Genomic DNA, 26,398 nt, shown 5'->3' on the forward strand with positions numbered 1-26,398 from the left:
ACAATGTCATGTAATGCAAGAGGAGGAGTGAGGGAGAAAATGCTAATCTACAAGTTCATGTTGGATACAGACTAAGCAAACAATCCCACAACATTAAGTTCAATACCATAAATATAGATGTGTGTCTTATAGGGGGATATTTCTTCCATAAAATTCCCAAAGATTTTCAGAGGAATGAAAATTTTAATTCAGTGTTAATACAGAATTGCCTCATAGTCATGATCACCTAAATATTTAAAAATTGGGGGTATACTAAAATGTCACCTAAACATAAGGTCAGTCCATACTCTTATAGAGCAATTATATGTACATCATAAGCTTATTCACATGCAACATAATACACCTCAAGTCCCCCATGTGAGTGTACTATCTTTGTACTAGAGAACGCGAAGCTGCGCAAGGAAGGCAGAACAAAGATCCAAGAAATGAAGCTGGGTACCCTCAACCCTTTGAAGATCAAGCAGATATTTCTCCTGAGTTTTGTACAACTGTAAAAGATATCAACACAAGTTTGAGAATATTCTTGAAAAAAATACAGAAGAATTACTCATGAACAAGAGAATATCAATATGTAGACAACAAACATATACTATAATACTTTTTTTTTTTTGACAAAGACATATACTATAATACTAGTAAACCCTGAAGTGTGTATTTGTTTTCGTGTTGGTATTAATTCCCAAGCTTATAAACACAGAAGCAATAACTAGTTATGAAGTACCGTCTGAGATACTAAATACGAGTAAATACTGTTGTAAATTTTGATTATATTTCAAAAGTTTCAAATATTGTGTCCCATATTTTTTAATTGAGAAATATAGAAAAATATTTTAATAGAAAATTATTATAATATTATTTATGATATTTGACTTGGTCTTATAACCATGTTTTAATTGCAAACTTTTGTAACCGCTTTGCTTTTAATATCTCTTAATTGTGCCTATTATTTAGGCTGCTTTTCTTGCTTACGAGGTATCACGTTTTGCTTGATATCTACAGCATCCGTGAATATTATTTTCAATTTTAGTATAGAAAGATTCTCTTCTCTCTTTTTCAAAAACATTCATCTGGGTTACATCTTTCTGAAATATTTTTTCTTGTCAGTTCTGTTTCCTCGATTCTACATCGAGAAGGGTCTGTTAAATTAGCGTATAATTACGCGGAAAATCCTTAAGGACAGTGCGATCAGCACGTCTCAGACTACCTTCACTATTTATTCATTTTGCAGTTCTCTTATTGAATTGATCAATAGAGATGGTGATTGATGAGTTTTGTCGGTGGTTAATGATCTAATTCTACAGCAATCTCAACACAGATAAGTTTCCTTGAAATCTCTCTTGATTATTCTCATTAACATAAATTGATTCTTATATTTATATGTTAATTATTATTTGTAGAGATATTCTTATGCCTAATTTTACAACAATCTTAAGGATTTTCTTTTCTTATGAAACATGTTTGAGCCCTAATTCTCATATCCACCATCGTGGTTGGTTTTGATCAAAGTACACAACTTAAATTAGATGCTTTGAGAGTACTTATCAGGATGCCCAGAGAAAATGCTCCGTCGCAACTATTGTTGGTGTCTTGAAGGGACGTAATCAATGTCAAGCAAAATTTGGCCAATAGCTATTTTGAGTCAAGGAAAAGTCGAGCTTATAATTTTCATAATTTAACCTTGAGTTTATATTATTTTATCATGCAATTCCTTTTGGCTGATGATTATCTTTACATGTTGCATTGAGTCATCACAATAGAGAATATTAATTATATGCTTTTGTGAATCAAGCTAGATGGTGAGAAATTAATTAGCATTTTGGAGTACTTTAAAATATTAGATTAGTTATCCTCTAATGCTTCTAGTAATTTAGTTATCAAGTTGCTGCTATTAGTTTTGGGTGATTTGCTATGAAATTGCATTTTAGAATTTGATTCTAAATATGAACATGTCTGTTCTGTATCAATTTTAATTCTGTAATCTACTTTGAACTTGTTTCCTTGATTTGTTAAACTATTAGTTGAAGCAAAATATGTTCATGATATGTGATAGTTATGGTAACATAATCGGTTAAAAGTATTTTATTGTTGTGGGTTAGAATATATGAGATTTTTTTTTTTATATGCTTTTGTGAATAAAGATGAAACATCTTGTTGCCCTATTTTTCCATATAAGTTATTTACGTTTATAAACTGCATATATATGAGAATTGTCATTTATAAGATACTTATATCAAACTTGTATTTTTTGGGAGTGTGTTACCCTGAGTCATTATCGAAAAATGTATTGACACATGATATTTTTTGAGAAGTTCTTGAAATGTATATGATTGTATTTGAAAGTGAAGTGATACTCTAATTAAATCATCTTGGATTGAATTTTCCTTTATTCTTTTTATATGTCATGTATTTCATTTGTGAAATCTTTAGTTTATTTAACTATCTGTTATGTACTTTTTTAAAGGATAAAGTGACATCTAGATTGATATGAATGGAATAATAGGATCAAGTATGGTTCTTATACTTGATAGAAGAAAATTGAAGAAACATTGTATTGATAAAACTATGAAAAATATCTTATGAGTTATCCATTGTATTAGAATAATACAATGATGTTTAATTAATTTTGTTTATGTAAAACAAAAAAAAATATTTAGGTGGATTATTCTCTCCATTATCACTGGAAAATCATCCAAGTAGATATGAATAAAAATTAACTTATTTTACCCAATGTGGGGGCGTTGTCACTTGAATATTATTCAATTAGATCTGGATTATAAATCCACATATAGAGTTATATTTTTTCAATGTGGGGGTTTGTCGCTTAGAATTTATCTAAGTAGACCTGATGAAGTATATCAAGGAAGTCAGTTGGACAAAATATTGTTTAGATTAGATGAACCATTGCATCAAAATAATGCAATGATGTTAATTGAAATTGAATTCCAATGAGAATAAATCAAAATGTAAAATTATTTTATGAGATGTTGTCGCTTGAAGTTATTCAAGTAGACCTGTATAATTATAATTATAGAGATCAAGTTTATTGTTATAGACTTTGATAAATATATGAGGTTGATTGACTTAGAGACGTCTTAGTCAATCTTATATGATGAAAGAAAGAAAATTATCTTCATCATTTGTGTATAAAGTAGCTACTAAACAAAGCCCCTTGGGATGAAATAAATTTGTGTACATCGAGGAGATTGGGACTTAAGCCACTCGAAATTAATAAGTGATGGGAACCCAACCTTTGTGATTGGAGATCCCATGAATAAGGTTCATATGGGTAAGAACAAGTCACTTATTAGTTCTGCTAGCACCAAAAATTAGTTGATTAATTTTTGTTTCCGTCCCTTTCCTATGGTGTGTGTGAGAAGTGCTAGACACTGCATTACTGAGAGGATAAGCCTATAAAGCTTTTAATGAATTTCATATCCCTTACGGGTGGTGTATGATTTGCAGCATACACTTGATGAAATCACCTATGTGAGTGTCAAGTGGGGCCGCTTGTATGAGATCTTTGGCAAAATCTCTGGAGCACTCATGAAATAATCCAGGCACGCGCACGGCCTATTCGCGCACCACAGCGCCAACAGCAAGAATTGTGGGGATGTGATGCGAGTGGTATACCGCTAACATACACCAAGTGATTTTGGTTCATATAGCTTGCTACACCAACTTCACTGTGTGTTAAGTATTATCATTCTAGGGCTGGTTCATATAGCTTGCTACACCAGTTTGATGCATCACATCTAGGATGTTAACCCAGGAAGTCCTTTTTCTAATTTCTTTTAAACTTTTGAAATATGTGGGGGATTGTTGTAAATTTTGATTATATTTCAAAAGTTTCAAATATTGTGTCCCATATTTTTTAATTGAGAAATATAGAAAAATATTTTAATAGAAAATTATTATAATATTATTTATGATATTTGACTTGGAACCATGTTTTAATTGCAAACTTTTGTTACCGCTTTTCTTTTAATATCTCTTAATTGTGCCTATTATTTAGGCTGCTTTTCTTGCTTACGAGGTATCACGTTTTGCTTGATATCTACAGCATCCGTGAATATTATTTTCAATTTTAGTATAGAAAGAAAAAACAATTCTCTTCTCTCTTTTTCAAAAACATTAATCTGGGTTACATCTTTCTGAAATATTTTTTCTTGTCAGTTCTGTTTCCTCGATTCTACATCGAGAAGGGTCTGTTAAATCCTGGGATTAGTGTATAATTACGCGGAAAATCCTTAAGGACAGTGCGATCAGCACGTCTCAGACTACCTTCACTATTTGTTCATTTTGCAGTTCTCTTATTGAATTGATCAATAGAGATGGTGATTGATGAGTTTTGTCGGTGGTTAATGATCTAATTCTACAGCAATCTCAACACAGATAAGTTTCCTTGAAATCTCTCTTGATTATTCTCATTAACATAAATTGATTCTTATATTTATATGTTAATTATTATTTGTAGAGATATTCTTATGCCTAATTTTACAACAAATACTGATAGATAATAATTTAAGAAAAAGAAAACGATAGAATATAACCACAACAACACTATAACAACTTGGAAACCAGACATGTATTCAATCCGAAGTGTTGATGCTAGATAGATTCCCGAACACAATATTTCTATAAGAAATTATTTGATAGCAAGTCCAAAGAACCAAAATATAACAGCAAGGACTTAAACATGTCAATCAAATTGGAGGAAGAATATATTTTTTTTTTTGAAGACCCATCAACATTGGCTTTAAACTACTAATGTTTAGCAAAGTGTTCTGGCTGCTTATGAGCATCAGTGAATGACGATGAAAAAGTTACTAATAAGTCGATAATTAAACAATTCATTTAAATCTAAATGCAACATAGATTAGGATTATCAGGATAACCACCTGCACTTCGAACTGGACCACATAATTGATAACCATTCCTCCATGATGACCAGGGATGCCAACAACCCTTCTGCACTTCATCTTATAGGGTCCAATTTTTTCCCAAAAAACATTCAATTCTTCCAGAGCTCTAAGGACCTCAGTTATTATCTCATGAGGTTGGGCTTGAGACTATGACAAGTAAACAAACAGACGAACAAGTTAAAGACATCAGTCAGTTACACTACGTCAAAACTTCAATATTTCTAATGGTAACTATTAATTAATTTACTCGTAAAAGTAACACCTTCAATCAACAAATTTGATAATTCACTCGTAAAAGAGATACGGAATCGGTTGAAACAATCACAAACATACACCAATTAATTCATTAACAACTATGAATGATTTATAGACGCCAAGTAATTTAAACCATTATGGAATCCAGTTTTGATGTGAAAAACCTAACAAGTAAAATACAACACCTTAAGCTCAAGAGTCCATTTTCTCTCAACAAAGAACTGTTGCCTCATTCCTACTCCTTGATAATCCATATTCCCTAAAAAGCAGTGCTGTAACGCCCACACTAAACGTATTTAGAAAGTTTAGCATGTGCATTAACTTAGCATTGTATACATTAAAATTTACAACATTGTCCTTCGAATGAATAAAAATGCATACAACAAAGCGTGTTCGTACATCTAATATATAATACAACATTATCAATCCGATTCATAGCCATATACACTTGAAAACATCTGAACATCCTGCAATCAGTACAAACGAGCACATTGCTGAATATCCATCCGTCACATGCTGCGACATCCTGCTAAACCAACCTGTTGATCTGAAACAAAATAGGATTGGGATGAGACATAATGTCTCAGTGAGTTCTACCTAATCCTAGACTATAGGTAACCTCGGGGAAAACATAGGGTCACCACGTGTCTATAATACAACCTGTCGGTTGATTATACGTGTGTGGAGCATTCTTACCTAGACGGTAGTGCATACTAGGACCGTCATAAGGTTACATAACATGGGTTACAAGCTATGAAGCACAGATACGGACACGGACACGGGACACTGACACGCCGACACAGCTAATAATTTGAAAAAATCACATAATTCAATGTAATTACAAGTGTTGGTGTCGTGTCGGTGTTGAACACGACACGTGTCCGACACCGGGACACGCCTAATCCGAGGAGTGTCCGTGCTTCATAGGTTACAAGTCTTGTTATCTTCTACATGTCATGGCGGTCATGGGAACCTAAGACCGCTACTTAGGATACGATAATCGCATCGAAACCTATACATAGATCATTCATGACATGGTTCTAAACTGGACGATCAAGGAGATACTAGATTCGTCGACAGTTCATCTTCATGGTATTGCCTTGATACATAAGCTTATACATACTTCATAGTCTAACATATACATATCATATCATAATTCATAACCATTCATTATGTTAGAGGTTAGCGTTGAACAAACAATAATATCTGAGTTCATTTTACGGAGTGTATCGAGTGGAGTAACCCTGAGTACAATCCCATACATGACCGATGAAAATCTAACTAAGGTATATTGGACTCCCTCAGTGTCATGCGGGCCTACCTTGCAGAGTGTGTCCCTTCCCCCTGGCGTGAACCTCTTGTATCCCCCTGGCGTGGATAGCAAGAGACACGACACCTACATCTTGCTTAAAGTCTTGTTCATACATGAGGGCTTTAACTTATACTTTAACTTGCTTGTTTACCACGGGTCCGTAACCTACCCAAATAGCGGTAAAAATATTTGCATGCTTGTTCTTAATCATATATGGTCTAACATGCCTAGCTTACATGATAATATACTATTCTCGACTATCTATGTCGAGGCTCTAGGGTTTTCCCATTCTTAGATTTATCGCTACCCGAACATAAACATGTTTAAACTCTCGAGTGTCATACATTACCGAACAATGCCGACGTTTGCTCATACATTTCTCTTGATAGAATCTTAGGTAGTAATGTACATATCACTTCCAGAAAGTATAAAAACATTGAGAATGATTAGCATGGCAAACATTAACATCATTTTAGCAATTATAGCACAAAGGGGTACTAATTTCCCTAATTCATAAACTAGCATGATCATGAGTCTCACATGGACACACACACAAACCCAAGGTAGGGAAACTATCTAAAGAACTCACCTCAAACACTTTCAGCAGCTTATTCATAATTCCATTTGAACTCCTGAGTATTCAAACTTTAGCACATCAACAACTCATATTCATGGTTCAGCACATATCATACTTCTGCCCCCAACTTCAAAATTGTCTCCAGACTTCAATACCAGACCAAGATCAGTGAAACTGGTACCAAAACGTCCGTAAATTCGTTAGCTAACCATAGCATTAAAAATCACTTGATTCCAAGTTACAGAGAGAAAGTTCTTACTGTTTTAGTGGAGCCCTGTCCCAAAATCCGTAACCAAATTCCAGCAGAATTTACCAACTTCAATTGCGTTTTCCGAATTCGTTTCCAATCCGAATCATACAAAATTTGTGTCCAAACTGTAGGAAATTGAATGAGGAATCTAAAACTTCAACAATCACTCAAATCCAAGCTACATAGAAACAGATACGAATCAAAAACCAGAACTTGAGCTCACCACTATTTCATGAAATTCATCCATAATCAACCTAATCCTCATAACAATTCCAGCACCAACATCAGCTGTATTAAGCTATAACTTTATTTCTTAAAACAGCTTAATTTTTCTTGCCTTGTAAAACTTCAATTTTACACACACAAGCTTCTAACTTTATCTCTTGCTTCAAGTCTCTGTTCCTAGCACACAATCCAGCCACCAAGCTTAGTTAAAACTCATGAAAACCCTTACTTCATGGGTAAGTGCAGAATCCACCAAAAATAGAAAAGGATGGGAGAGGTACGGCCTAGGCAGAATTGGAGAGGGAGGACATGTTTGAAGCTTGTTACTAGGTTAATTTTCAATGGTAATTGAGATTATGTAATTGCATGTAACATTGATTGAGAATGATTGATGAATTTGTGGTGATGGGGTTTAGGGGCGTGAGATAGAAGAGTGGGAGGAGTTCTAACTTCTGTTTTGTAACTTTAGAGAGAGAAAGTCACTACCACAATGAGGAATTTGTACCAAAACTTACTTAAATACCTCTTGTGTGCATGTACCATAATGCCCTTATTTCTTAAACGTGTTTAACTTGACACCGGTAACTGAACATGCGTGTAACTACCGACATTGCATCACAAAACATTCTTCGTCATGAAAGAATCTCCTGAACATTTATCCTATACGTTCGGCTGGTAATATTTCAATAATTAACGAGTGGAAAATTACAAGTGCCCACCAACCAGAGAAGCAACTTCACCAGAGTGGATATGGTTCCTAAAATCCTGGGCAGTCATATCATAAAACCAAAATTAATGAGCTTTGCATAGTATCGTGTTCTAAAAAGACATAAATAAAAAATTACTCCTTCCGTCCCTTAATGTAACCTCCCTTTCTTTTTTTCACATTTCTTAAGAAAAGCTGTCAGTGTAATTATTATGTCTGTTTTGTGTGTTAATATTATCATATTGTCCTTTATTTGTATATGTATTAAATTTGACTTTTTAAATTTCAAGATAAGTTAGTAGTATTAATTAGGGGTATGTTTAGGAAAAAATAATAAATGTATCTAGTAATTTGAAAAATAGTTTAGATTTAGGGACAAAAATAAAGTCAAATGGGTGGTTAGATACAGGGACAGAGGGAGTATAATAATAGAAAACCCACTATTCCAAAGCTTCAAAATCTTGTTGTGTTGTCGTTGTCGTGGTCCTGTTATTATGAAATAATAGAAGAGCAAAATAAATCTTCATTATTGTGAAATGAGAGTGATACAAGAGTATATATAGACCTAATAGTTGTACTACACAATCTGGAAATGTACTACACTAAGATGATGTACTACACTAAGATAATGAAGTACAATGGTAAGATTACTTGCATAGCAAGTTACTATTATTCTCTATATTATTCTTCTCTCCATGCTGTTGTAATAGCCCCCCACAAGTTGGAGGGTGATAAATGTCTATCATCTCCAACTTGGACAACAAAGTGTTGAATGGTTGAGGAAGAAGTGCCTTAGTAAAAAAATCAGCAAGCTGGTCTTTGGAAGAGATAGGTAGCAGTTTGAGAATGTTGGCCTGCAGTTTCTCTCGTACAATATGACAATCTATCTCTAAATGCTTAGTGCGTTCATGAAACACAGGATTAGCAGCAATGTGAAGCGCACTCTGATTATCACAGTAGATAACAGGAGTTTTGGAACATTGAATCTGCAAATCTTGAAGAACATATAAGATCCATTGCAATTCACATGATGCTGCGGCCAAAGCTCTATACTCAGCCTCAGAAGAAGATTTGCTGACAGTGAGTTGCTTCTTTGTCCTCCAAGAAATGAGTGACTTGCCCAAAAAGAAACACTGACCAGTGATAGATCTTCTGGTATCTCTGCAACCTGCCCAGTCTGCATCTGAAAAGCCTTGCAATTGAAGATGAGCATCTCTAGGGAAGAAGATACCACGTCCTGGAGATCCTTTCAAGTATCTTAACACTCTTGTTGCAGCATGAAAATGAGTTTGAGTGGGATTGCTTAGAAACTGACTCAACTGCTGAGTGATGAATGTGATATCTGGCCTGGTGGTATTAAGATATAAAAGTCTGCCAATCAACCTCCTGTAAGCAGGAACATCAGAGTAAGGTTGTGAATCATCATTATGAAGTTTAACATTTGGATCAGAGGGTGTACTGATAGGCTTTGAATGAAGGAATCCTGAATCTTCAAGTAAATCTAAACAATACTTTCTCTGGCATAAAGAGATGCCAGATGAAGAGTGAGCAACTTCAATACCAAGGAAGTATTTAAGAGTGCCCAAATCTTTAATCTGAAATGTGGTATGAAGAATCTGCTTGATACACTTGAATTCCTCCAAAGAGTTCCCAGCTAAGATCACATCATCAACATAAACCAGCAAAATAGTAAATGAAGATGAAGTGCTTTTAAGAAAAAGGGAATGATCTGAAGAAGCCTGTTTGTAACCATTGAGGAGTAAAACTGAAGTCAACCTTTCATACCATTTCCTGCTTGCCTGCTTCAATCCATAAAGAGACTTGTTCAATTTACACACCTGATTTGGATTGGAATGTGGAACACCAGGAGGGACAATCATATAGACATCTTCTTGAAGTTCTCCATGTAAAAATGCATTGTTCACATCAAGTTGATGGAGATGCCAGTTATGCATAGAAGCCAAAGCAAGAACAATCCTGACAGTGGTAAGCTTAGCCACTGGAGAATATGTTTCAAAATAGTCTAAGCCTTCAATTTGGTTATATCCTTTAGCAACCAATCTGGCTTTATACCTCTCTATGGAACCATCAGCATGATGTTTCACTTTGTAAACCCATCTGCAGCCTATGGGTTTAACATGAGGTGGTAGGTCAACAATCTTCCAAGTACCAGTCTTACTCAAGGCATTAAGCTCATCTTGCATAGCTTTCCTCCAACAATCATGTTTGTTTGCCTCAGTGAAGGTTTTAGGCTCAGGGTGAGTGTGAAGAGACAAAGCAAAACAGGAATGAGAAGGAGAAACATTAGTAAAAGACAAATAATTGGAAATATGATAAGGAGAAGATGATGCATAAATGGAATTTGTAATAGGACAAATGTAATCTTGTAAATAAGCAGGAGCAGTTCTAAGTCTAGTTGAAGCTCTAACAGGTGGGGGAGCAATGATAGGAGAAACAGGTGAAGCAGAAGATTCAGAAGTGATGGGTGAATCAAGTGAAATAGTTGGTGAATCTTCTGGTGTGGGAACAGGAGAAGGAGGGATAGGTAAATGGTCAAAATCATCAACAAAGGGTTGAGATGAAGGAGTAATATAATGCCAGGTATCAATGACAGAAGAAGGGGATGAAGACTGATAAGGTAAAATTGTTTCATGAAAAGTGACATTTCTTGACACAAAGATTGCTCTAGAATGCATGTCCAGAAGAACATAACCTTTATAACCAGATTTATAGCCTAAAAATATAGATTTTCGTGCTCTAGGTTGAAGTTTGGTTCTGTGAGATTGAATGGTTGAAGCAAAACATAGACATCCAAACACTTTGAAAAGGGAAGAGTCAGGAATAGAATCATGTAAAACATGATAAGGAGATTTATGCTGAAGAAGAGGAGTGGTGACTCTATTGATTAAGAAAACAGCATGAAGAACAGCATATGACCAATAACAATTGGGTAATTTGGATTGAAATAAGAGAGCTCTTCCTACATTGAGTATATGTTGGTGCTTTCTTTCTACTCTAGCATTTTGCTGAGGAGTCTCAACACAAGACCTATGATGAATGATGCCTTTAGAGTTATAAAATGAAGGCAAATCAAATTCAGGGCCATTGTCACTTCTAAGAATTTTAGGAGTGATATGGAACTGATTTTCAATAAGGGTAATGAACTGTTGAACATGAATGGACACCTCAGCTTTGGATTTGATCAAAATGATCCAAACAAACCTACTAAAATCATCAACAATAGTGATAAAGTACTTATGACCATGAACAGAAGGAACACTCAAAGGACCCCAAATATCACAATGAATCAATTCAAATTTAGAAGTAGCATGAGATAAACTATGAGGAAAAGGCAATTTCTTATATTTGGCAAATTGACAAACATCACAGATGGCTTTATTATCAACACAGATTGATGGATACAAAGAATGCATATTTGACAATCTTTGATTGGACAAGTGCCCCAATCTAAAGTGCCAAAGTGCAGTTTCAGGAATATGAGTAAAAGAACTAGAAACAATAGGTTGAGAGTCTTTATTTATGGATATATTACAATGAGGAACATTAGAAACAGAAGACTTAAAAGGAAAAGCTGAAGGAGAAATCCTCAATTTGTATAAACCACCATGAGGATCAGCCAAACCAATCATCCTGTGGGTAATCAGATCCTGTATAATGCATTTATCAGGTAAGAACTGAACATAACAATTCATGCTGCTAATGATTTTGGCAATAGAAATCAGATTAACTTTGAAATGTGGAGAGTATAAGACATTGGAAATCTTAAAATGTGGAGAGAAAACAACAGTACCAGCATGATGTATAGTAACTATAGTTTTATTTGGTAAATGAACATGAACGGGTTTAATAGATTGATATGAAGTAAAATATTGTAAAGAAGAACAAATGTGCTCATTGGCACCAGAATCAAGTAACCAATCATGAGAAGAGTCAGACAAAGCACAAGAGAAAACAGTTGATATACCTGAAGGAGGAGTACCAGATGAAGAAGGAAAATGAGGAGCAGAAGCAATATGGTTTGAGGTTGGGGGAGAAGGATTGGATCCTGAAGCAAACAAATGTGACTGCTGAAGAAGTGATACAAGATGATTGTAATGTTCTTGAGTTAAACCAGTAGGAGGAGAATTGTCAACTGCAGAATTTACAGGCTGAATCTCTGCAGTACTAGAAGAAGCATTGGTAGCATTTGCTGTAGGATTGGACTTATATGAATTGGGGTATCCATGCTTCTGATAGCAAAACTCTACAGTATGGTTTGTACGTTTGCAAAAAGTACAGAACCTAGAATTATTCTTTGAACCAGCAAATGATTTACCATTTCCATATTGCTTCTTAGTGTCAGAAGCATTAACAAGGATGCTGGAATCTTCAGAAACGGAGGGAAGAGAAACGGTACCATTATTACTCTCTTCTTGGATAACCAATGAATATACCTTGTTAATTGAAGGTAATGGATCCAAAAGAAGAACCTGAGACTTGATAACGTTGAAGTTATCATTCAAACCAGTCAAAAACTGAATTACTTGATCCTCCATACGATGTGCGCGTGCAGATCTCATAGCTTCACACCGGCATGGAAATGGACAAGTGCAATTAGGCATTGGCCGATGAGAATTAAGCTCTTCCCATAGAGTTTTCATTTCAGTGAAATACTCTGAAACTGTTTTAGATCCTTGCTTCAAATTGTTGATAGAAGAACGTAAAGAAGCTATGCGAATACGATCAACTTTTGCGAAGCGTTCTTTGAGTTCATCCCAAACATCAATGGCGTGCTCATGAAACACTAAAGTTTGAGCAATTTGTGGAGAAACAGAGTTGATCAACCACGAATAAACCAGATGATTGCACCGTTCCCATGCATCACGATTCAAATCATCAAGATTAGGAATAGGTACCGATCCATTGATGAAAACAAGTTTATTCTTCGCGCCAAGTGCACGTTGCATGGATCTGCTCCATGCGAGATAATTCGAGCCAGTAAGCAATGGAGTAACTACCACAGAGTTGGGACCTTCACTAGGATGAACATAGAACACTGAATCAACGTTTTGCTGAGTGTTCAAATTACGCACCATTGTTGAAGATGAAAAGCTTCAAAAATTGCAGAAAACAGAGGAAGCAAGAAGAACACGAAGAAATCAATGGCGAATGTGCAGAAATTGCACGAAATTCAAGTAGAGAAGATGAATTGCAGCGGAAGAAACAAGAAGAAAAACGGTTAGGATCGCAAGAAAAACGGTTAGGATCAGAACTACTCTCAAAGAGAGTGCTCTGATACCATATTATGAAATAATAGAAGAGCAAAATAAATCTTCATTATTGTGAAATGAGAGTGATACAAGAGTATATATAGACCTAATAGTTGTACTACACAATCTGGAAATGTACTACACTAAGATGATGTACTACACTAAGATAATGAAGTACAATGGTAAGATTACTTGCATAGCAAGTTACTATTATTCTCTATATTATTCTTCTCTCCATGCTGTTGTAATACCTGTTTAACTACAGATCCAATGCAATCTCTAAAAATTAAAGTCTAAACCACTTGTTGATCCTCTCTTTAGATGAATGTGCTTATGAAGGATTATGTTTGCATTTTGAAGATGGATGTTTGCAGAAACTAAAGGAACTGTATGTGCAAAAATCAGATGAATTGAGAGACATTATTATCGACAAAGGAGCATTGCCTTCTCTGAGAAAGCTTAGATTATACGGACTCTTCAAACTGAAGAATATACCAACTGGTATCCAACACTTGAAGCTTGAAGCTCACTATTTTCATTGCATGCTACCTGAATTTGTGCAGGACAATCAGGGGTGGATCTAGACATTTAGTATACGTGGGGCTAAAATTTTGAAGAAAAAATAATGCAAATTATATTAAAAATAAGAAGAGTTTTTTCTATCATGTGCATATTTACACATGTTAAGAAATTTAAAATGGTAAGTTTATCTTATAATTTGTGTATTTTATATTAAATATATAACTTTTTAATAAACAATTGGTGTTTTTCAATATAAAGTTACTTCCGGTGCATCCATATCATGCACATCAATATCATGCTTATTACAAATTTTAATAACTTTAGATATAAGTTCTTCTCATCCCTCGTTCCTTATTTCTTATAATTAATTTTTGCTATCATTAACAAGTGACAAAACATTCAAAAGATGTTTTATTTATTAAAAAAAAAAAAATAAGGAAATTTCATGTGGAGCTTTAGCTCCATGTAGCTCTCAAATGCATCCGCCCCTGAGGACAATTCTTCTACAGAATATTGGAATTGGATGATGGATCATGTTCCTCTAGTAGAAGTTTGCACAATTGATGAAAAAACTATTCGAAACTCAAGGAGTTAGAGAGCCAGCTTTATCATTAAGGTGTGCTTTTTTCTTCCTAAAACTTATTTTTTATGCTAATATTTGCTTTTTCTCATAGCCATGAGGACGAGAAATTTTTATGTTAAAGTGATCAGAATACAAGCTTAATTATCTTCTGTTATATACTTTATTATTTTACCTCAGCATAACCCATTATGAGCTACTGTAAAGTGATAATTTGTTGTGATGTTATTTTGTAGGTGCTTGGCTTCAACTTCAAGTGTAATGGCAATTCAGATTCTCGACGTGGACTTCTATAACAACACTTTGGGAATATGTTCCTCAGTAAAAGATTATATGTTTAATTTGATGTTCTTTAACATTTGTATATGAAATATCTAAATTGTCGCTTTCAAGAATTTCATGACCTTATTTTTCTGTTATTTTTCTGTTGATTTCCTTTTTTTAATTTTGTTGTTTTAAAAATGAAGATTTTTTGTAATTTGGAATCTGGTTTTGTAGCTTATTCAAATATTGGCAGTTAAAGTTTACATTTCTAGGGACAACCCGGGGAATACCGGGTTCGATTCCCAGGAGGAACAATGCTTGGCTAGTGCGCATGCCTCTACGCATGATACGGATTAGTCGTCCACCTTTGGTGAGTCGGAAACCGGTATGAAAGCAAAAATAAATAAATAAATAAAAGAAATGAGTTTGTGAGTTTGTGAGAATGAGCATTGAACTAACACACAACCTGTATGTCAATGTTGAACCTCAACGAGCCCGAACCTTGGCTCGTGATAAGTTTGTCTTAGATATGTTGAGAAAGAAGTATGGTTACATCCCTCCATCAGAGGTCTGGAGGATGCCTCACAGCGATTCCAATAAAGAGCATAATGGAATGAGATATAAGGATTAAGAATTACATTTGGTTTTTCATTCTTGCTCTTCTGCATTCCTTTCACTTATTGATTCCTAAAAGAGTAAATAATCAATAAATGGTTATTGCTAATGTTTGCAACCATAAAATTTAAATGTTCCTAGTTGTTGTGCCTTCATCTGATTTTTTGGAATGATATTGAATTTGCTGTGATTGATAATAAAAATGGAAGTAAGATATTTATAACAATAAGGAACATGGATGTTGTGGTGTCTGGTAAGAAATCTTTGAAGGTGAGAAAAACACAAGAAAGGGGGGGGGGGGGGGGGGGGTTGAATTGTGTTAGCTTTTTCTTCGTTTTCTCCTAAGCTGAAACACACTGGCCAGAAGCAAATTGAGACTGCTTCTGAAGTGATGTTCAGAGTTAACTTGCAGCGGATAAAAACAGAGAGAGAGAGAGAGAGAGGAAAGACACAAAGCAATTATACAGGTTCCTTCCACAAATCGGAAGTAATCCTGTCCCCCCTTGCACTTCCAAGGAGAGTTCACTATAATGTAATATCTGATTACAATTGCTCACTGCTACAACTAGCAAGAGACTTCAAATTGCTCAAGCACAACTGCAAGAGACTTCCTATGCTCTTGAATGCAATCAAGAGACTTCTAATGCTCAAGCACAGCTACAAGAGACTTCTAATCAAACAGAATTACATAGAAAAATGTTTGAGGTTGAACACTTGATATACAATCAGTGGTGTTCACAATACAAATCAGATACAGACTCTTAAGACTCTAGAATTTCTAAGATATGAACTTTTGAAACAGAAATTCTAAGTGAACTTTGAATGCAGAACAATTTCAGCAGAGTTTTGACACTTGTAAATTGTTGTTGAGTCTCTACCAATCTCTAAGTCTTCACTCCTTTATATAGAGGTGTGAAAGAGACGTTGTGAAATTGCCATCACATCAAAAAGAGTCGTTTGAAGCTTTGATCAATCACCAATGATCTTTTGCCTGATTTGGTAGTTGTACTATGAAGGATCAATTTCAAATCCATTCCCATTGTGAAGGAACATCATTGCAGGCAGAGCTGTTTTTCTTGTCTTTTAGCAGAGACAAACATAGAGTAGTGGAGGTAGTGGTTGTACACTTCGTACTATTGTACTTTATCAACGCTTTTTGAAGATAAGCATCCAATGCCTTCAAATCCATTCAAAATGACCGTTGCTTTACATTTCCAGTCTTCTGTAGTGCTTAGACGTGTTTAAATCCATTGAACAGCCCTTGAAGCTTTAAGTCTTGCATCTCCTGATGAACTACAACTTCTGGTGATCTTTAGCTTCTGATGAGATGCTTCTGATGAGATGCTTCTGATGACGTCATCACTTCAGGAGCGCTTTGTCTTCAGAAGCACTTTTGACTTCCGGAGCACTTCTCTTCAGATGCTTTAAGCTTCCTTTTTGTTGATTTCTTAAGCTCTCTTTTGTTCATCCAGAACCTATTTAAGATGTAAATTTTTGCCTATGGTCGTGTACACTTGAACAAATATTAGCTAGTCCAATTGACAATTTTTAATACCTTGTTATCATCAAAACTCTCAAAGGCTCTTTGTTAAACATATTTTGTTCCAACAATCTTCTTTAATTGATTTGCTTGAGTTGCAACCATTAACTTGAGAACAATCTTTAGTTTTTTTTTAAAAAGAAGGCATTCAGATTTGACTATGGTGGGTGCTGTCCATATGAGCTCATCGATATAGCTAATGAAATTGTTAAAAAATGCAAGGGTTTACCGCTATCAATTGTTGCCATTGGTGGTCTTTTGTCCACAAGAGAGAAAAATTTGTCTGAGTGGCAGATATTTAGAGAAAATCTAAGTTTAGAGTTAAAGACAAATACAAATTTAATTGGGATAAAAAAAATTTAACTTTAAGTTATGATCATTTGCCTTACTATCTCAAGTCATGCGTGTTGTATTTTGGAGTATACCCAGAAGATTTTGAAGTTAAATCAAAGAGAGTGACTAGACAATGGATTGCTAAAGGGTTTGTGAAGGAGGAAAAGGGGAAGACTTTGGAAGAAGTGGGCAGAGGGATATATAACAAAGTTGATCCATAGAAGCCTGCTTCAAGTATCTTCACTAACAGTTGATGGTACAGCTAAACGTTGTCGTGTTCATGATCTAATACACAAAATGATCCTTTAAAAAAATGAGGAGTTTGATTTTTGCAAGCATATTAGTGATGATGGACAGACATGTAGGAAAAATATACATAGAATTATTATAAGATAATAAACAACAAGAAATATTAGCATCAAATTAATAGAACTCTAAATACAATAGAATAGAGAATAAGTGAACTTATCAATTATTGACTGAGGCGTGCATGAAGCACTGGGCTTAAGAGTTTTTCGCCACCCCGGATAGGTTACCCGATACAGTAGGTCTCATAGCTAATACTCTCCAGGATACAACAGTCAGATCTTGCTAGCACCGCACGTGAATTAGCAAGATCTCATGAACCACTTTTGGATGCTCGAGGGAACTTAATTTATATTTATTATTAGAGAACAAAAAATGAAAAGTAGAAGCTAATATGCATGTTCTATACACTCTGTTCCTTTTGTTCTCAAACCCATATCTTATATACACATAAAAGAGAGCTCGTTCTTAATTGCAAATTGAAACCGAAAGTAAGTGAAATAATGCAGTGTAAAGGCTATTTAGTCAAGCATGAAACGGTTAGTACCATTAAAATAGGAATTGGGAAAAACGTGCAAGACCCATTCAAAGTAAAATAATTAATGTATAATAAATAATAAATATAATAATTAACTTTAAAATAAATTATCAAATAAAATTCCAACAATCCCCCACAATTTATTTTAAAGTTTTAGGTGTTCCCAAGAGCGTGAAAAATCAATGCATAAGCTCTAGTGTCTTTTGGACTATGAACTAGCACATAGAGCAAATGAAATTTGACCCACTAGAATGTCGGTGAGATTATAACCTCTATGAACCTCATTCCGTATGTGAATCAGTGACCTCATCACTCACATTGATCTCTCGTCCAAAGTTTGTTCAACGCGGTGTGGTGCATTTTGGCCTTGCACCTATGCCTGGTTTTCATGAGTGGCTCTAGAAAGTCTGCCCAAGCTTTCATAGAGGCGGCCCCACCTCCAACACTCATATAGGTAAATCTATCAAGTGCACACCACAGTCAAGTACACCACTCAAATAAATGAGCTATAGATTTATTAAAAGTTTATAAACTCGACCTTCAACGCTGCAGTTTACACTATCCTACACCATAGGGATGAATTCTCAAAAATAAAATGGATAGTGTCTCATCAAATTGACAAGCGACTTGTTCTTACCCATATGAACATAACCTTGCGAATTTTCACAATTTATGTTGGGTTACCATCACTCTCAATTTTTGTATTGGACATAATTCATCCCCCTTCGATGTATAAATATTTTTCACTATACAGCTGTATCACAAATAATACATTGACCAAGACGTCTCCCAGTCAGTATCACATATTTATTATCAAATCATCATCCATGATATATTATCATAGGTTTGCTTAATTAAATTCTAAGCAATAACACCCCCACATAGGAGAAAATTAAATCTATTTTTAGATTTATTGCACAGGTCTACTTGAAAATGCTTCCAAGCGACAACGCCCCCACATTGGGTAGATATAAACTCATTTGTGGATTTATATTAGCCCACTTGAATTATTTCCAAGTGACGACACCCCCACATTGGAGAAAATAAATCGACGTTTAGATTTATTATACAGGTCTACTTGAAAAGTTTTTAAGGCGACAACGCCCCCACATTGGGTAAATATAAATTCATGTGTGAATTTTTTTCAGATCTACTTGAATTATTTATCAAGTGATGACACCCCCACATTGGGGAAAATAAATCCACACAATTTTATATTTTCACATCGTCGTATTATTAATACAATGGATACTTTAAATATATCAAACATCATTGTATTATTTTAATACAATGGATAATCCACAATATATGTCACCAATATCTAAGGTGTATCTGAGTACATGCATCACCTGAGTTTAGCAAGTGTCACAAAATATTCAGGTCTGTTTAAATTAATTTTAAACGACAACATCTTTATTGCATTTGTTTCACTCATACATGACATATATGTATCTCCATAAATTTCTCTATTTTTCTTCCAATAATATAATTAAATTATATTTCACAATCAAACAATATTCTCAAATATATATTCTCATGCATACAAAGCGTATATACACACGTCACTAAATTCTCCCAATCATAAATATATTATATGCGCCCACAATAAATATAGTTAAGAGAATTTCACACAAATTGAAGTATATATCACAAAAAAATTATACTAACAAAGCTTTAGTTTTGAATAGTTTTGAAAAGAAATACATGTTAACATTGTCGCAAACTAAATACTCCACATTAATATAGACATTCTATATAAATTCAGCATGCATTGTCAACCATGGGTTTCACACACATTTTCTAAACTCATTTGTTGATTAATGTCACATAGTCTTTCATGTTTTTGCGCAATTATGAGGAGAAAACAATATTAATTCTGTTAAAGGAATACGTATAGACAAAATGATCATAATATATAATACACAACCATCAGATATGACATACACCAATTTATTGATATAATAGATTAAGAAAATAGTCGGATCAATTTGTATCACCCTAAAACACTTTAACACAGTATTCTTAAAATGAATATGATATATACTTCAGAATTAACTATAGGATGGAATTGAATTTTTAACATATCAGTAATAGTGGCATTTGAATAGAACCAAATTCATGATGGATTTCAACATATTCAAAATTAGCATGTAAGCTTAAAAGACATCCAAAGTTAGCCTCAAACAAGTCATTATTAAAACAGAACTCAACAACAGACGTAGTGGCATAGATGAGAGCTACAAAAGCACAGTTTTGGAAGCTCATAGAATCACTATTTTTACAAATATATTCAACATGCTCTCACAATGTCAACACACAAAATTTGAGATGAGATTTGAATGTGTACCTGACCCCTTGTGGATGATTTCAAGGGGCGAAAAGTTTAAAACTTACAAAGAAGTCGATCACATCATACTATTGTAGATTGATTCGATGAATTCCACAACTTTTGATGTATTTGCCTTCTCCCTAAAATAAAGTCTCACCCACCTTTTGGCTTTGTCACTGCTCGCTTCCAATTTCTGTGTGACATATCCACAGTATAATTATCTGCAGCTTATTCACCATTCTTTTTAAATCAAAGGATCACCACTGCTACCAAAATTTCCAGCGTCAACGAGCATCCTCCAATTTTACAAATAAACATGATTAGATATTGAGAGTACATAATAACATGACTTCTATTATAGAAGAATGGTAGTAGTTAAAATAAACAAAACAAGTCAGTGTCAATACTCTCATTCACAAAAATATAAACAGATCATTATATCAAGCTGCCTTTAGTTTTACATGGGGTTCGATATTAAACAATTAACAGGACATCAAACAAATGTATACAACAATTACTAGCCTTGATCAATTATATGAAGAAGAATAAAATACTTCAATTACGTAAGGGCACTTTCATTTCTCAAAAATTCATTTTCATAAAATTAATTCAATTGACAAATTCAAAACAAAATTAACAATTCTATATCAAATAAATACTCTTAAGATTGTAGGAAAAATATACATAGAATTATTATAAGATAATAAACAACAAGAAATATTAGCATCAAATTAATAGAACTCTAAATACAATAGAATAGAGAATAAGTGAACTTATCGATTATTGACTGAGGCGTGCACGAAGCACTGGGCTTAAGAGTTTTTTGCCACCCCGGATAGGTTACCCAATGCAGTAGGTCTCATAGCTAGTACTCTCCAGGATACAACAGTCACATCTTGCTAGCACCGCACGTGAATTAGCAAGGTCTCATGAACCACTTTTGGATGCTCGAGGGAACTTAATTTATATTTATTATTAGAGAACAAAAAATGAAAAGTAGAAGCTAATATGCATGTTCTATACACTCTGTTCCTTTTGTTCTCAAACCCATATCTTATATACACATAAAAGAGAGCTCCTTCTTAATTGCAAATTGAAACCGAAAGTAAGTGAAATAATGCAGTGTAAAGGCTATTTAGTCAAGCATGAAACGGTTAGTACCATTAAAATAGGAATTGGGAAAACGTGCAAGACCCATTCAAAGTAAAATAATTAATGTATAATAAATAATAAATATAATAATTAACTTTAAAATAAATTATCAAATAAAATTCCAACAAGACATCCTTAAGTGGAATAGTTCGGCGCCTATCAACAACAACCATTGACGATTTTTTAAGGGAATGTATTGACGTATCTCATGTTGTTGTTATCGGTGTCCTTTTATCTACAAGAGTGAAAAATGTGTTTGAGTGGCAGAGATTTAGAGAAAATATAAATTTAGAGTTAAAGACAAATACACATCTAGCTGGGATAATTTTTTTTTTTAAGTTTAAGTTATGATGATTTGCCTTACTATCTTAAGCCATGCTTGTTGTATTTTGGAGTATATCCAGAAGATTATGAAGTCAAATCGAAGAGAGTGACTCAACAATGGATAGCTGAAGGGTTTGTGAAAGAGGAAAAGGGAAAGACGATGGAAAGGGGCAGAGGGATATCTAATAGAGTTGATTCATAGAAGCCTGGTTCAAGTATCCTCGCTTAAAATTGATGGCAAAGCTAAAGGTTGTCGTGTTCATAATCTAATACGTGAAATGATCCTTGAAAAGAATGAGGATTTTAATTTTTGCAAGCATATTAGTGATCATGGACAGACATCGTAGGTGGAATAGTTCGGCACCTATCAATAACATCCACTGACGATGTTTTCAGGGAGTGTATTGATCAATCTCATGTTCAGTCACTATTTTATTTTGGAAATAAACAAATATCCTCTTCCTTTCACTAGAGAAATCCCTACAAATTACAAGTTATTGAAGGTTCTTGTTTTTGAAGATTTTGATTTGAAGAATATTCCTAAGAATTTGGGATATTTCATCCACTTGAAGTATTTAAGCATCATGATGTCAATTGATGAAGTTGAAGTCCCAAAATCCATTAGCATGCTCCAGAACCTAGAGACCTTGGTTGTAAGGGGTCTATGTTATCTTGAGTTGGCAAAGGAGATGAGCAAGCTTAGAAAGCTAAGACATCTTATCGGGGATCGACTGTCTTTGATTCAATAAAAGGATGAAGTCCCTACAAACTCTGCATGATGTTTCTTTAAACATGGATGGAGCAGCAGATGTAATTAAAGCCTTAGGAGAGCTGAAGTTGATAAGGTATTTGGGGTTGTTTTTTGTTCCTAAAGAACATGGAAGCATTCTATCTTCCTCAATCAATGAAATGCAACACTTGCAGAAACTAAAACAATTCATTTAGATTATAACTTCATTTGTTTGAATTTGATTTCACCGCCAACTATGCTTCAAAAACTTATACTACAAGGGAAATTAAAGGAGTTTCCAGAATGGATGTTAGATCTTCAAAATCTTACTATGTTGAGGTTGGTGTGGCCGTATTCAGTCTAAGATCCATTGCAATCACTAAAAAGTTGGCAACACTTGTTGAATTTGTACTTAGACCTTAGTAAGTATGAAGGTTTACAATTGCATTTTCAAGATGGATGGTTTCAGAAATTAAAGAAACTAAAAGTTAGTTCCGCCTATGAATTGAGAGAAATTATCATTGACAAAGGAACAATGCCTTCTCTGAAAAAGCTTATGTTGTACGGCAGTGGGTTTGAGAATATACCCACTGGCATCCAACACTTGGAGAAGCTTGAATATCAATATTTGGGGTGTGGAAAGTGAATTTGATGAGCGCATTTCTACAGAGGATTGGAATTGGATCATGGAGCGTGTGCCCTCTGTAACAATTTATGCTAAATATAGCAGAGAAATTAAAAACTTACGGAGTTAAATTTATTCTAACAATTTATCGGGAAGCACTTAGGTGACATAATGTCACCGTGACATTAAATCTGGACCACACAACACACATTGCCACACAACATCTGGGCCACACAACACATACAACACATCTGGGTCACACAACACAACACCTTTGTGTGGCCCAGATTTAATGTCATGGTGACATTATGTCACCCAAGTATTTTCCCAATTTATCCTATAACTTTTTTTCCGTACTAATATTTGCTGTTTTCCATATGCATGAGAATTGTTAATGTTCATTAATCAAAATACATGCTTTTGGGAAATGCTCACCGGTGCCCCCGGGGCACTGATTAAGGATACTAAAAAAGGAAATTATATACTATTTATTGCATTGAAAATTGTATAATTAATCTATAAATTGTCAAACAAGCTTCCTTTTATGGTAATAATTTCCTTTTTTAGTATCCTTTACCAGTGCACCGGGGCACCGGTTAGCATGACTTCTTATTTTAACTCAGAATCGCCAATTATGGATCCACAATGGGCTAGTTTTCTATAACCCTTTTGTTCCAAATATTCTGAATTTTGCAGTGTATAGTGTGATAATTTGCTGTTATTTGGTAGGTGATGGACTTCAACTTGGAATGCAATGGCAATTCAGATTCTCCACATGGACTTTGAGATTTGTGTTTCTCAATAAATAAATAAAATGTGTGATCGTTCTTTAACATTGGTGTATTAAATATCTAAATTGTTTGTTATTGTAATTGTTGCTTTCAAGAATTGTGAGACCTTATTTTTCTGTTGATTTCCTTTCTATGTTGGTGTAATAAAAATGAAGTTTTACGTAATTTTTATGATGTTTTATATGTTATTTGTGTCGTAAAAGATACACACCACATCACCTCTAACAAAAAGTAAAAAAAGATCTTCTGCCTCGACTCGTCGTTTTTTTTTAGAACTGATGCAATAAATATTCGCTTTTATATTTATTTTGGTGCGATAAATATGATGTTATTATATGTTAAATTTTATAACATGTATCTAATGTGGATACATATTAGGTTATACATGTATCTAACATGTATCTTTGTTGGTGTTTGGTGGTGTATCGTTTGGTGCCTCCTTTTCTGTATATTGTTCTAAACTTTTGCTTCTTATCTTTTTATTTATATATATATATATATATATATATATATATATATATATATATATATATATATATATATATTTTGCCATTCAAAAAAAAAAAATGATTTAGAGTGGGAGAAAATGTTGAAGGGTAACAAAAGAAATTTAGGAGCAACAACTATGTATAGATTCTATTGAAGGAAGGTTTCATTATTAAGAAGCAATCACATAATAGACGCGGATTATATTGTGGATTATTTTGTTTGTCAAGAAATACATTTATCTTTTTAGTTCTGAATTGGTTTTAAAAGTTCAAAAATTTCTGTCCTGATTCTGTACATACTGATTTTAACAGAAGTTAATATCATTTTACCATGAGAGTATTTTACGTCAAGAATTGAATTTAACACATGAAGTTAATTGAGAATGGATCGAACCTTGTTCCAGTTGCTTGAAATCCAAAAATTCTTCGAAAGGGTGAGAAAATTCTAATGAAGTTTCTCAATTTAGCGCCATCAAACAGACAAGCCATATTTATTACTGTAACGACCCAAATTTTTGAGACATTAACTAATATAATTCTTAGCGAAAATAGTGTATTTTTTTTTTTTTATAAATAATAACAATAACTTAAAACTCCCTGGCTTAAAAATAAAAAAAAAAAATTCTCTTTGAACTTTCAAAATAATAAATCAGTATTGTTTTACATCCAAATAAAAAATTCTTGAGAGCATGGCTCTTGGCCTTTCGCTACCCAAACACACACCCAAGCTGGTCATAACTTTGGACGCTTGCGAGAACTCTCGCTAAGGCACACCCTAGGTACACATCACTCGAAGCCTCCAACTGTAAGTCATTATCATTATCTAATTTTCAAATACGGAAAAAGGGTCAACTCCTAAGCAACAACAAATATACAAGTTATACATATATTTAACATGTATTTCAAGGCAAGCAAATAATACAAATAATAATATAAACTGCACAAAATGTCAACACCCAAAACACCTATGGACTCGACAAATGCACGACACCCTACAACATGACCTATATGCGACACAAATGATCCGGATATCACCTCCCTTGTAGGGCAACAAAAGTTCTTCGTAGATATTTGTGGGCTTCAACCAATTATGAACACTCCACCGTGGCTCCAACCAATTATGGACACCACATACCCCACGGGTCCCAACCAATTATGGGCACCAAAAGAAAACAACGAGCCTCAACCAATTATGAGCACTCAAAAGGAAACAATAAGCCCCAACCAATTATGGGCACTTAAGACATCGGGTCCCAACCAATTATGGGCACCACGCGACAATGGATGTATGCATGCGACACCTGGTTATTAACTCTACAAAATAGATCACCCAAAATGAGTATCCGACTAAATTAATCATTGTCTTAACCACCTGCTAAAGACACTGATTACACCGACATTAACTCCGACTAACAAAATATGCAAGACCACAATTTAGGCATGTAAACAACAAGTCATAATCACAACCAAGCAGTACAAAATCAAGTTCACATAGTATGTAAGCATGGTACAATACATAAACATGTTAGAAACATCATCATTTAACAACCAGTAAATACATATATAAAATAAAAAAAATGGAGCGCCCTTTGCCTTACCTTAACAATATTGCAGCTATTAAGATTTCTACTCGTGGTCTTTGCTCCACTGAATCTACACTTGGTGATAAGTCTAATTGTTATTCCTTAGGGTGGATCTTTAGTTCTCCTTCCTTCCTCCTTCAAGACTCTCTCTCTAAGTTTCT

General features: G+C 34.2%; 2 protein-coding genes and 1 pseudogene across 4 annotated transcripts; 1 reads left to right on the top strand and 2 right to left on the bottom strand.

The window, feature by feature from the left end:
* Nucleotides 1-214: 214 nt before the first annotated feature.
* Nucleotides 215-8,033, bottom strand: LOC146938403 (serine/threonine protein kinase OSK1-like). 3 transcript variants are annotated; one of them, XM_085752371.1, is made up of 4 exons: nucleotides 7,326-8,030; nucleotides 7,079-7,240; nucleotides 4,899-5,069; nucleotides 215-488 (listed from the first exon to the last, which is right to left on the bottom strand). In XM_085752371.1, the coding sequence occupies exons 2-4, from the start codon at nucleotides 7,103-7,105 to the stop codon at nucleotides 378-380; spliced, it is 309 nt and encodes a 102-aa protein (XP_085608497.1). In that variant the 5' UTR covers nucleotides 7,106-7,240; nucleotides 7,326-8,030; the 3' UTR covers nucleotides 215-377. The 3 variants fall into 3 exon arrangements, 2 of the variants coding, with proteins under 2 accessions (XP_085608497.1, XP_085608498.1); XM_085752372.1 differs by having other exon boundaries at nucleotides 7,079-8,014; XR_015031271.1 differs by lacking the exons at nucleotides 215-488; nucleotides 4,899-5,069 and adding an exon at nucleotides 5,283-5,724 and having other exon boundaries at nucleotides 7,326-8,033.
* Nucleotides 8,034-11,619: 3,586 nt separating this feature from the next.
* Nucleotides 11,620-13,214, bottom strand: LOC146938404 (uncharacterized). Its single transcript, XM_085752360.1, has 2 exons — nucleotides 12,233-13,214; nucleotides 11,620-11,915 (listed from the first exon to the last, which is right to left on the bottom strand). The coding sequence occupies exons 1-2, from the start codon at nucleotides 13,212-13,214 to the stop codon at nucleotides 11,881-11,883; spliced, it is 1,017 nt and encodes a 338-aa protein (XP_085608486.1). The 3' UTR covers nucleotides 11,620-11,880.
* A 2,111-nt stretch (nucleotides 13,215-15,325) lies between these two features.
* On the top strand, nucleotides 15,326-24,161 carry LOC146938405 (disease resistance protein RPM1-like; annotated as a pseudogene).
* The last annotated feature ends 2,237 nt before the right edge of the window (nucleotides 24,162-26,398 follow it).

Source organism: Medicago sativa, chromosome 3 (genome assembly GCF_051527215.1).
Source record: "Medicago sativa cultivar Bolivia chromosome 3, Bolivia_mono, whole genome shotgun sequence".
In the NCBI taxonomy this organism is placed as follows: Eukaryota; Viridiplantae; Streptophyta; class Magnoliopsida; order Fabales; family Fabaceae; genus Medicago; species Medicago sativa.

Bases quoted from the DNA above. Each gene is read 5' to 3' on its own strand.
- LOC146938404 (XM_085752360.1), bottom strand. From the start codon at position 13,214: ATGCAACGTGCACTTGGCGCGAAGAATAAACTTGTTTTCATCAATGGA. The intron at 11,916-12,232 runs GTATATCAACTG...TGCATTATACAG, and splicing joins ATCTGGTACTCCTCCTTCAG to GATCTGATTACCCACAGGAT.
- LOC146938403 (XM_085752371.1), bottom strand. From the start codon at position 7,105: ATGAATAAGCTGCTGAAAGTGTTTGAG. The intron at 5,070-7,078 runs GTGAGTTCTTTA...TACTTGTCATAG, and splicing joins AGCTGCTGAAAGTGTTTGAG to TCTCAAGCCCAACCTCATGA. The intron at 489-4,898 runs GTGGTTATCCTG...TATCTTTTACAG, and splicing joins TGGTCCAGTTCGAAGTGCAG to TTGTACAAAACTCAGGAGAA.